Source organism: Petaurus breviceps, unplaced genomic scaffold (assembly GCF_028583685.1).
Source record: "Petaurus breviceps papuanus isolate PSGF00001 unplaced genomic scaffold, PetGlider_PUasm1.0 139, whole genome shotgun sequence".
Classification (NCBI taxonomy): domain Eukaryota; kingdom Metazoa; phylum Chordata; class Mammalia; order Diprotodontia; family Petauridae; genus Petaurus; species Petaurus breviceps.
In genome coordinates this window covers 15,039,544-15,051,153 of record NW_027185697.1, presented here as the reverse complement: position 1 = coordinate 15,051,153, position 11,610 = coordinate 15,039,544, and the positions used below count along the sequence as shown (strand labels likewise).

At 39.6% G+C, this 11,610-nt stretch overlaps 1 protein-coding gene across 1 annotated transcript in view; it reads right to left on the bottom strand.

Moving 5' to 3' along the window:
• Nucleotides 1–215: 215 nt before the first annotated feature.
• Nucleotides 216–11,610, bottom strand: part of ADAMDEC1 (ADAM like decysin 1) — a 31,004-nt gene continuing 19,609 nt past the window's right edge. Inside the window, exons 10-14 of the mRNA XM_069067967.1 lie at nt 10,696–10,777; nt 9,243–9,373; nt 7,478–7,655; nt 6,395–6,480; nt 216–613 (exon numbers count right to left, since the gene is read on the bottom strand). Coding sequence (XP_068924068.1) covers nt 610–613; nt 6,395–6,480; nt 7,478–7,655; nt 9,243–9,373; nt 10,696–10,777 — 481 coding nt within the window. The 3' untranslated portion in view covers nt 216–609. The remainder of the gene's footprint in view (nt 614–6,394; nt 6,481–7,477; nt 7,656–9,242; nt 9,374–10,695; nt 10,778–11,610) is intronic.

The following is an 11,610-nucleotide window of genomic DNA, read 5'->3' as shown; positions in this document are numbered from 1 at the left end:
CTATGTACCTACCTATCTATTTACATATGTGTGTTATTTGTTTGTTTTGCTTTAATGGATGAGGATGATGGTGAGGCAGAAAATTCCCAGGGAAGATGATATTTTCATTTGTTATGTGTCTATAATTTGTTCTTTCTTCTTTTTAGTTTACTCACCATCTGATGAGCTTTAAATATCTAGGCTAAGAAGAAATAAATGGAGAAAAACACTTACCCCCAAAGATTTCTTTAATGGTCACATAAAAAGGCACACAGTTCACATGAAATTATCACAGACCTACTATCATTAGGGATTGTGGAAGACATATAAAAGACCTGCATAGATATCATTGCAATCATAAGTAGGAGAAGCATTGATAAATGGGAAAACACTAACTGTACAATTGAAAAGACCATACGTATAACCTAAAGATTAAAGAAAAGCAAGCTCAACTCATTTCTTTCTTGTTTCCACCAATAGCTCCTCTTTATCACCGAAGACAGAAACCATAATATGGTGGAAACAGCCTTGGACTCAGAAGAAATTGTGTTCTCATCTTGGATCTTCTCCTGTGTGGATTCTAGAACCGTAGGCAGATGGATCCCTTCAGCTCACTGAGCCTTAGCTGCTTCATCTAGAAAATGGGAATAAGAAAATGAGAACTTTTACTCCCGGGCTCTCATTGCCAGCTCTCTTCTTGCCTAGATCAGTGAAAATGCCTTCAAGGACCCAACCTCTTCAGATCTGAATTCTTCCTCTTTCTATGAGCTCCTCAGTCAGTTGACAAATATTTCTTTAGCACTTACTAGGTGCCAAATACTGTACTAAGAGTTGGGGATATGAAGAAAGGGGAAAATAAAACAAAATGCACACACACACGCAATATTCTATCACAACAGTCCCTACGCTTCAGGAGCTCATGTTCTAGTTGGAAAGACAATATGTAAATAATTGGGTAAAAATAAGATATATATGAAGTAAATGGAGAGTAGTCTGGTAGGGGAAGGTAGTAGAAGCAGTAACAGCTGGAGAGATTGGGAAGGGCCTCCAGAGAGAAGGGGAATTTGAGTTAAAGCCATATAAGGATCCAATTCCAGAATTATTCCCTTTCCACCTCCCACTCACTCACCTGTTCAGGAGCCGTGATCAGATCAGGGTTTGCATCGAATCTGTTCCACTGATTCCAGCACTGGAAGCTTTCCAGTTAAAATACCCCTGCTTGGTTGGCAGCATTCCCCCTTATGTGTACCCTGATCCTCCATTAGAGTGGAAACTCCCTGAGAGCAAGGGCTATCTTTGCTTCAGTAGGCATATCCTCTACCCTAGGTATAGGGCACAGCCCATTGTAAGTGCTCAATAGATGCATGTTGTTCATTTGCGTGCTACCCAGAGAGTGAAGATGACGTCTGATCCTGTGAACGTGGGAGGGAAGGGAAACTGCCACGCTGCCAACACCCTTGCGCTCCTGACATCATTTTGTGTTCATGGTGCATTTGAGGCAGGGTATAGTGCAGTGGGTAGCAGAGCAGTAACTTGGAGTCAAGGAAAATGGGTTCAAATCCTGCTTCCAGAAATTACTGGCTTTGTGAGTTGGACAAGTCACTTAAATCTTCTCGGTGAATGAATGCATACATAAATGGAAGAATGAGTGAGTGAGTGAATGAATGCAAAAGCATCTTATTAAGTGCCCACTATGTGCCAAACACTGTGCTAAATTCTGGGATACAAATAGGAAAGCAAGATAACCCTTTTTTTTCTCAAGGAGGAGGAAAAAAAGCCACATAGGTGCTCAAAGAAATTGCAATTTATAGTCGGGCTCCCAATTTGTGAGGGAGGAAGGAGTTTCCACGCTATGTATTCCTAGCACAAGTCTGAACCAAAACAATTCATGATGCAAAAGGGCATAGTATAGGAGAAGAACTGACTTCAGACCCTGACTCTAATGGTTGGATAAGTCACTTGTTTTCCCTATAACTCAGCTGCCTTATCTCGAAATTGAGAATAATAAAACACCTACCTTGCATGGTTGCTATGTGTCAAATGAGACCATGTTATGTAAAGTATTGTGCTACTCTTAAAATACTAAATAGATATGAGAGCTATGTGGCACAATGAATAGAGTGGCAGGCCTAGAGTCAGGAAGACTCATCTCTCTGAGTTCAACCTGACCTCAGACACATACTAGGTATGTGACCCTGGATAAGTCACCTAACTCTATTTGCCTCAGTTTCCTCATCTGTAAAATGAGTTGGAGAAGGAAATGGCAAGCCACTCCAGTATCTTTGCCAAAAATATTTGAAATGAAGTCATGAAAACTTGGACACAACTGAAAACAATTCACTAACAATATATATTTATTTTTATTATTATCGAAATGGTTGTTATTTAAATAGCAGTTAATTGAACCAATAGAGAATTTGGCATGGAAATCAATACTCTTTGCTTATAATTAAGATGTTGTTGCTATTGCTGCTGATGTTGCTGCTGCTAATGGTGGTGGTGGCTGTGAAGATGCTTCTTTTTGGGTGTCCAATGTCATTATCATGGAAACTCTAAAATGCATCATAAAAACAGCATAATCCATGCCCTCCAGGAGTGTATGATGTAATAAGAGGGATGATTGAATATGAAATGAGATGGAAAGTCATAAGAGAATTAAGAGATCCATTGAGACAGACAGGAGGGAGGGGTGATATTTTAGATGTGGGAGCAGGAAAAGTTTGATAATGCCAAGGGCAGATATGGTCAGAAGTACTAATAGAACCAAAAAGACCTTAGAAATCATCCATTCCAAACTTGTCTCTGTGACAAATGAGAAAAAGATTAAGCAGTCTAGAAATAGACAAGTTCAAAGTTTAATATAAATTTTGTTTTTAATTACCAAACAATTTGCTTCCCCATGCTCTATGCCTGCGGGAGAAAAGAAGAGAAAACCCCTTTAACTAATAAGCATAGTTAAACAAAATAAATTCTGCCTTTGGCAGGGGTATCAAGTAAGGAGTGAAGGATAGTGATCAGTAGTGATATGGAGAATATGAGCCTGGATGGATGGGGAAACGATACATCAAAAGAAATAGGGAATTTGTAATGAGGGGTAGCTTTCAAGAGGGAGGTAAAGAGTTCTAGTTTGTACCTCTTGAATTTGAGGCACCATTGAGGCCTATAGTGGACAAATAGATGTAGGCCTGATTGGCCATGGAGAATTTAGGGATAGATAAAGGAATCTATGAGTCATCTCTGTACAGATGATATTTAATCTCAGGGAGGCTGAGGACACCATTGGAAGAGGAGGTTGAGAAGAAAGAAGAGAAGGCACAGGACAGAGTCTCAGGAGACATTCAAAGTTAGTGAATGGGAACAGGAATATTCACCATTAAGGAGTGAAAGAAGGAGTTAGAACATAGATTAGCAAAAAAATCAGGATACAAATGCAACAGAGAACCCAAAGACGCTTTCCAGAAAGATAGAGATGCTTGATAGAAGAAAAAGAAAATTCAAGGAGAATGAGAACTGAGGAAAGGCCAGTGAGTTTGTCACTTAGATCCTTGGTGATGTTGGAAGCCACCAGTTTGAGTAGAATTATGTGGAGAGAAACCTTCTTGCAAAGGACAGAAGACTAGTGAGAAAACAGAGGACACACAGGTTGTCTATTCTTTGGAAATGAAAGGGAGGGGAGATATTAATGGCGAAGCAAGGGGACGACATTATAAGGAGAAGAGTGTTCTTATTTTGTTATTAGGAGAGTAGAGACATGAACATACTTTCATTCTTTTTCGTTTGTTTATTTTATTCGGTATAAAGGAAGGAGTTAATTGAAGGGGAAGAGAAAAGAGATTAGAAAGATGTAAAAGAAATATTTGCCCCTAAAATCATATCATTCCCTTACATATAATTTGTCCTCCGTAATTATGGAAATCTGGGGCACTGGTTTTTTTCCCTCTTCAATAATTACCACCCCACTCTCAGGCTACTCTCAGTTCTCAAGCTTGTTGAGAGCAGGGTCTGATCCATATTTCTTTCTGTATCCTGAGTACCTGGTCCAATGCGTAGCAGAGCACAAATGTTTAATACATTTTTGTTGGTTGGACAAGTGAATGGGATTAGCAATGGCATGAAAGTATAGAGAAAGCAGGAGAGAATGGAAACAATGAAACAAGGGCACAGATTTTCCTTGGCCGGGAAGCAGAAGACTTCATCCATTAACAATGGAAGGAGGACAGAGAAGATGGGTAAAGTCAGAAATATATGGAGTTATAGGGGCAGGAATTTGAGAGAGCATTATTTTTTTTTTTAAGAAATATGAGGTAAAGTCATTTACAATAAGATCAGGAATGGGCCTGGAATTAGGTGACTAAGAAAAGGGGAGAAGTTTCAGATTATTAATACAATTGATAATAGTCCCCAAAACAGACATTTATATTAAGTTTTAAGGTTTGCAAAGCACAGAACTGGAGCTATGGAGAATTCAATTGGAATAATATCAATGAAGCATTCAGTTAGATATGGCTAAGTATCATGAAGCAATGGCAAAAATGATAACCTATATTCATATCATGTAACTATAATATTAATTATTAGTCAGAGAAGAATTATATTGTTTAGTATGCTTTTATTAATTAACTACCATGTACCAGATACAGTGCTACGTTCTAGGTACACAAAGATTTTGAAAAAAAATGGTTCCTGCCCTCAGAGAGCTTACATTCTCCTGGGGTAAAATAATATAGCCAGAGATAATTTGATACAAAATATATTCAAAGCCACTTAACAAATGGAGGAATTAGGAAAAAGTCCCATCGAGAAAGGGGCACTTGAGCTTAGTCTTGAAGAGAGAGATTCCAAGAAGCAGTTTAAGCAAAAAGGGCAGACTGGTAAGCAGCACAGCCTATGCAAAAGTACAGAAGTGGTAGATATAATCCCACACAGAGAAAATACTATGTAGATGAATTTGGTTGAAATACAGGGAGAATAATGTGAGAAGATTGTGTAATTCTACCTTCTTTCAAAAGCATTTACTTTTTTAGTCGTATGTATTTTGTTTTCAATTTAATGCAACAATCGTTACATACTTAATATGCATAAAGTCCTGTGAGTAGCTGCCCTTAATCCAACATCGCAACTCAACAGGTATATGATACAAGTGGGAAAAGGAGCCATATGGACAAACATATTTTTAGCAGCTCTTTCTGTGGTGGCAAAGAACTGGAAATCAAGGGGATGCCCATCAACTGAGGAATGGCTGAACAAGTTGTGGTATATGAATATAATGGAATACTATTGTGCTGTAAGAAATGAGGAGCAGACAGACTTCATAATAATCTGGGGAGATTTATATCAACTGATGCTGAGTGAGGGGAGCAGAACCAGGAGAACACCATACAGAATTACACATACATTGTATCTAGGATGGCTGAGTTTGATAGACTGAGCTCGTCTCAGCAATGCAGGGTTCTAAGACAACTCCAAAGGACTCATGATGGAAAAGGCCATCCACAGAGAAATAATTATGGAGTCTGAATGCAGATTGAAGCAAACTACTTGCTCTCTCTCTTTTTTGTTTTGTTTTGTTCCTTTCTCGTTCGTTCCATTAGTTATAATCCTTCTTTACAACGTGACTAATGTTTAATGTGAAGGTTCTTGTAAAACTTATATTGGACTGCATGTCATCATGGGGGAGGGGGGAAGAGAATGAAGGAGAGAAAATTTGTGTCTCAAAAGTTATGGAACTGAATGTTGTCAACTAAAAGTAAATAAATTAATTAAATTAAAAAACTAAATGTATTGTAATTAGGATCTAGACTGGGTGCTGGGGGAGGGGAGGGGGGCACAAAGACAAGAAAAGAAAAAGAAAGCAATTCCTGCCTTCAAGGAGCTTACATTTTATTTAAGAAATTTAGAAACTAAAGAGGGAGGGAGAACTAACATTTACATCAGCTTTAAAGGGTGCAAAGATTTTATTTTGGCATCATCATCTAATTTAGCTTTCACAATAATCTTGTGAAGTAGATGAAACAATTACCCCCATTTTAAAGATGAGAAGGCTGAGACCAAGAGAGATTAAGATAGTTTTCCCAGGGTCACACAGCTATTAAGGGCCTCAGCTGGAATGTGAACTCAGATTTTTTTTGGCTATTCCAAGTTTAGTGCTTTCTCCTCTCTGCCATGTGGTTTCAGAGCTGTCCATATCTAATTAGAAAGTGAAGAACAGAAAACATAGGTCCAAGCAAAATGTTTAGGAAACATTCTGAGAGAGAGAGCCTTCTTTTGTTTGAGGTAATGTGGGAGTAGGTGACACCCGAGTTTGACCTTGAAGGAAAGGAAGGATCAGAAAAACAGTTTCACTTTGGCCACAACCTCTGAAGGAGGAGAAAGTTCAAATGAGTAAAATAAAAGTGAGAACAAGAGGTGGTCTTACTCTGCATGTGTTGCTGTGGCCCCCTCACACTGGGCTCCAGTCTTCCATCTGCATGTCTCGGCATCACAGCAAGGGTTTGCACATTTCTTGGACAAACACACAAACATGATGATAGAAATTGGATTATTTATCTTTTGTCCCATTAGGGGAACTGATTTCTTCTGTTTTTGACATTTAGGATCATTGACTTAGAAACCGAGAGCAGAAAAACCTCAGGGGTCATCTAGTCCAATGCTGCCACTTGGCAGAGAAAGAAATTGAGGTCCAGGGAAACTAAGCAAATTGCCCAGCATAGGTAGTTAAGTGTCAAGGGAGATTTGAATCTGGGTCCTGGGGACCTTTGTTCACACTTCACTGAAAAAAAAATGAGGCTACCATTCAGAAGTGCTCTTTTCACATCGCTCATACATCTCCCTTGACCATGTCTTCCTTTACAACTAGGACCCTTCCTAGCTTTCTGATCTTCTTACAATTTACTCACCTCAATGAATTATATGATACCATGACTAAGTGCTTCTCACTATTTCTTCTACATGATAATACATTTTCCAACTCTTTGCCTTTGAATTGGCTATTCCCAGTGCCTGGAATGCTCTCCCTCCTCACCTTTCTACCCCCGGCTTCCTTGGCTTCCTTCAAAATTCTCAAATATCTCAAATAAGACACTGGAAACCCTTCCCAGTCCCACCTCTTCCCTTCCCCTCCCCTCACTTCTCCTTTCCCACCTCTCTCCTTCCTTCTGGTCCTGTCATTCCCTCCCTTCCCTAACCTTTCCCCTTCCCTCTCCTCCCTTCCTCTTCCCCTGCTTTCTCCTTCCCTTCTCTCCCCTCTCCTCACTCACCTACACTACCCTCTGAGATCGGCTTCCATTTACACCATTTTATAGCTTATATGTACACATTTAGGTGCATGTTTTCTTTGTTTTTATAATGTGAGCTCATTGATGGCAAGAACGCTGTTTTTGCCTTTCTTTGTCTTCCTAGGTCTATACTATTATAATGAAATTCAATATCATCATCTTTACCAGCACAATTATTAAACCCCAAATTAGACTGAAAAAAATGGGAGAAAAATGGGAGATACCTTGGGTGTCCCACAGTCACAATCTTCGCCTACTTCTTGGATTTTATTCCCACAGATTGGATTGGTTATTATGTGTTCTGATGCTGGTGCTTGGAGAAGGCACATTGGTTTTTTAGATAAAAGGTATCTTTTAAAATGTCTGAAAGAGGTTGCACTGAAATCCTTTGGGAACTTAGAGCTGTGGAATAAGGAGATAAAAAGAAATTGGGTGGGACTCTAGGGTGTGTCTCACTTGGCCTTTGAGTATAAAAGGTCAGCCATGATTAGCCAAGGTAAAGGGAGGCCCAGGAATGCTGCACTTTGTGGGCAAAGAGTTCCTCATGGGCGTAAAGGGACCAAATTTCCCTTAACATTTGAATGTGTGCAGACTAGTCAAGGTAGTAGCAATACAGTCCAAATAGCAGGACCAGAATAATCACCAAATTCTAGCTGGAAGATATTTCATAAGTAATCTAGTCCAACCCTCTTTATAGATAAGAACATTTAGCTCCAGGGAGGTTTATTAATTTGGCCAAAGTCACACAGCTAGTAAGGGCTAGAAGGAGGATGTGAACTCAAGCCTAGGATTCAAGAATTGTGTTCTCTCCTTGCTACTGGGACCTGATATTTCTTAGGTGTTCATTTGCATTCCATCATCATAGGTCTCCATTCATCCATAGAAAACCTTCAAGAATCCAGGGATACTTCACAAGCATTATAAGAAATTGGAGTAGGATTTGGGGTATTAAACAGTAGTAACAGTGAAAGCTATTAGCTTCAGCCAGTGCATGTCCCCAGTGCATGAAATTCCATTTATTGCCTCCTGGATTTCCTATACACTGTTGCATAGACTGTCCTTGGGATGCACTTTCTCCAACTTTTAGAATTTTTAACTTTTATCAAGACTCAAAACAAGACCCACCTTCTATAAATGTCCCAACTAAGCCCAGTTTCCTGTTATCTGTATCCTTCCCCACCCTTAACATAACTATGTATATATATATACATATACATATATATATATATTTACATTATATGAGTGGCAGCCTAGAATAATGGCTAGAAAATTTGCTTCAGTGTCAATAGAACCTGGATTCAAGTCTTGACATAAACTGATTGTGTGAATATCATTGAGTCATAATATTTCAGGATTCCAAGTAATCTTCTAGAAATGTAAGTTGCAGGGCAGGTGCCAATCTAAATTGGGGAGGAAATTTTTTTTTGGAGTCCTATAAAACAATGAAATTAAAAGTCTAAAATAAAATTAAAATACATGGAGAGCGACCTGGATCTCTGCATACATATAGAGACATATTTCTCTGCATGCTGCTCCATTCCCACCCCCAAAAGAAATAAGTTGTTTGAGGACAAGCACAATTTCATTTTTGTGTTTGTATCTTCAGAGTGTAGCATGGTGCCTGGAACATAGGATACATTTAACAAATGTTGGGGTTTTTTGAGTGAATTGATGAAAGAATAGAAAGATGAATGACCAAATTAATAAAAGAATGATCCCTTAATCCTAGACTTGGAACCTCTTTGTAGAGAAGACTGAGACCCAGAGAGGTTAATGACTTGCCCTACACTGCACACTTAGAGGGTGACCGAGATGGGACTAGACATATTCCTTTGATCTCCTAGCCTTTGCTGTTGTTACACACATGCACGTGGGCACACACACACACACACACACACAAATACACACTCCACCTCGAGCACTAACACCGATACCTCCCTTTACTGATTGTTTTTTCCTCTGATTTGTCAGATGCTGAAACTGACTCACGTCAGGTACTCGTTCATCACACAGCTCCCAGAGGGACATTTGGTTGCATGAGGCACGTCAGACATTCCGAGGACATGACCCAACTCATGAGACATCACTCCTACCAGTGACACGCTGTTTTTCCTCCAAGCCTAGACAAAAAGAAGGCAGATATCACTTCTTAATTGCTCAAGTTCCCCCATAGAGTAAGAAGAAACTGAGTCTCAACCTAGGTCTTCTAACTTAAAACACAGCACATTCTCCATCCCACTAGGCTGTCCCTACTCAAGTCAATTAAATTATCATTGAACACCTGTGAAGTGTCAGATCCCATGGGAGAAACAGAAATGAGTAAGCCAGAGGCCATGGTGTGGCAAGTCATAGGAACTCATCACTCTGTTTCTAAATTAGCCCAAACTCAAGTGATCTCTCCTCTTCACTGTCATCCAAGGAGAATGGGGTAGGGGGAATAAATCACAGGGAACCCAAATGCCAACTTTCTGCCCCAGTCTGGCTGGGTTTATTTCAGTCACTGCTGTTCAACCTAGCCAGAGTCCTTTAGAACAGTAAAGTCATTGCATGGAATACTTCAATTGGTAATACGGTGCTGTGGTGGTGAACTTGCAATCAGTTACACCTGAGTTCAAATCCTTCTTTAGGCACTTGCCAGCTATGGGATCAAGGTCAAGCAGTTCAACTGTTTAGAGACTCAGTTTCCACTTTGGTAAAATGAAGTTCACAATATTTGAACCACCTATTCCACAAAGTTATTGTCTTGATCACTCTGTAAATCTTAAAGTAGTCTAAAGGCATGGCTTGTTTTTTAATTTGATCATTGAATTTCCCAAAGGAAATTCTACTTCCTATACAAAGCCTTCCATAATCCCCCAGATAGTAATAACTCCTGTTAATTCTGATCCCCCACACCCGTTTTGCTTTCTGACTTTCTAATACTCTTATCATGCACTATTGTATCTTATTTATTCAAAGCTGAAGCTAGGAAGTCTCTTAAGGTCTTAGAATATGACTTATCCAATGTGATATTCCCTGTAACACTCAGTTCAGAATTCTGCATATAGTAGTGCTCAAAAATGCATGCAGCATTGCACACCTGCATGTGAAGGGACTGACAGAAGGAGTAAGGATATGATCTTCTCCTTTGCCTAATCCATTCCTGGCTTTTCTGCTCCCTATCCTTCCAGGCATCTTTATATCAAACTGCTCCAAATGTTATACCTAAACTAAGGCCTCTTTCTTCCCTCTTTCCTTCCCTCTTTCCTCCTTCCTTTTCCTTTCCTTCCTTTTCTTCCTCCCTTCCTTCCTTCCTTCCTTCCTTCCTTCCTTCCTTCCTTCCTTCCTCCCTCCCTCCCTTCCTCCCTTCACATGAATATTTATTGACCACCTACTGTTTGCAGAACATTGCTCTGACAATGAATATAATAAACAGCCATCAGGATTCCCACCATGTACGAACCTCAATCACTGCAACAGAATTTGGTTTGCACATGGAGTTTGAGGCTGCAAACCCCACTTGCTTTTTCTCGAAGGCAATCCCACTGTGTAAAAAGAGACATATGTTTGCATGATCATCCTGGACTCTGGGACTATTTACTTATTTCCAACTTATCTGATGAAAAGAACACAGATTCTGGTATGCCAGGGCTTGAAGGGAATATGAAGGTAATTTTATCCAGTTATTTTACAAAGGGGAAACTAAGGTCCAGACAGGGGAAGTGAGTATGTGTGTGAATGTACATGTATGCACATATGTGCACACACATGTGTGTTCTATTATAGACACACAATATACAATGCACTCCTTTATAATATTTATGCACATAAATATATACATACATATATGTGTATATATGTACACATATGTACATTATATATACCATGTATCATTAGGAGAAGGAAGATGAGGAAGAGGAAGAGCAGTGGCAGCAGCAATAATAACCCCCTAGAGGTCTAGACATCTGGTTCCATTTCTTCATGTTCATGTTCTAGGGGCCTGGTTCTCCTGTTCTCTCACCTCTAGGACTCCATCACACATCTCTGAGCCTGATACCTTGGGTTAAATACAGACCTGCTACTTACTACCTGTGTGATATTAGGTAAGCCATTCCACCTCCATGAACCTTTCTTCACCTGTAAAATGGGGTGGTTGGATTAAATGATTTCTGAGATTTCTCTCAGCTCTAGTTTACCTGACTCTCTTCAACTCTCAAATCCCACCTTCCACAAGAAAGCACCAGCCCCTCACCTTTCTTCTATTGCTGATGCCTTCCCTCTGACATTACCTTCTATCTACTTTGTATACATTTAGTATGCCACAGAGACAAGGAGAGAGAAAAAGAGAGAGAGAGAGAGAGAAAGAGAGAGAGAGAGA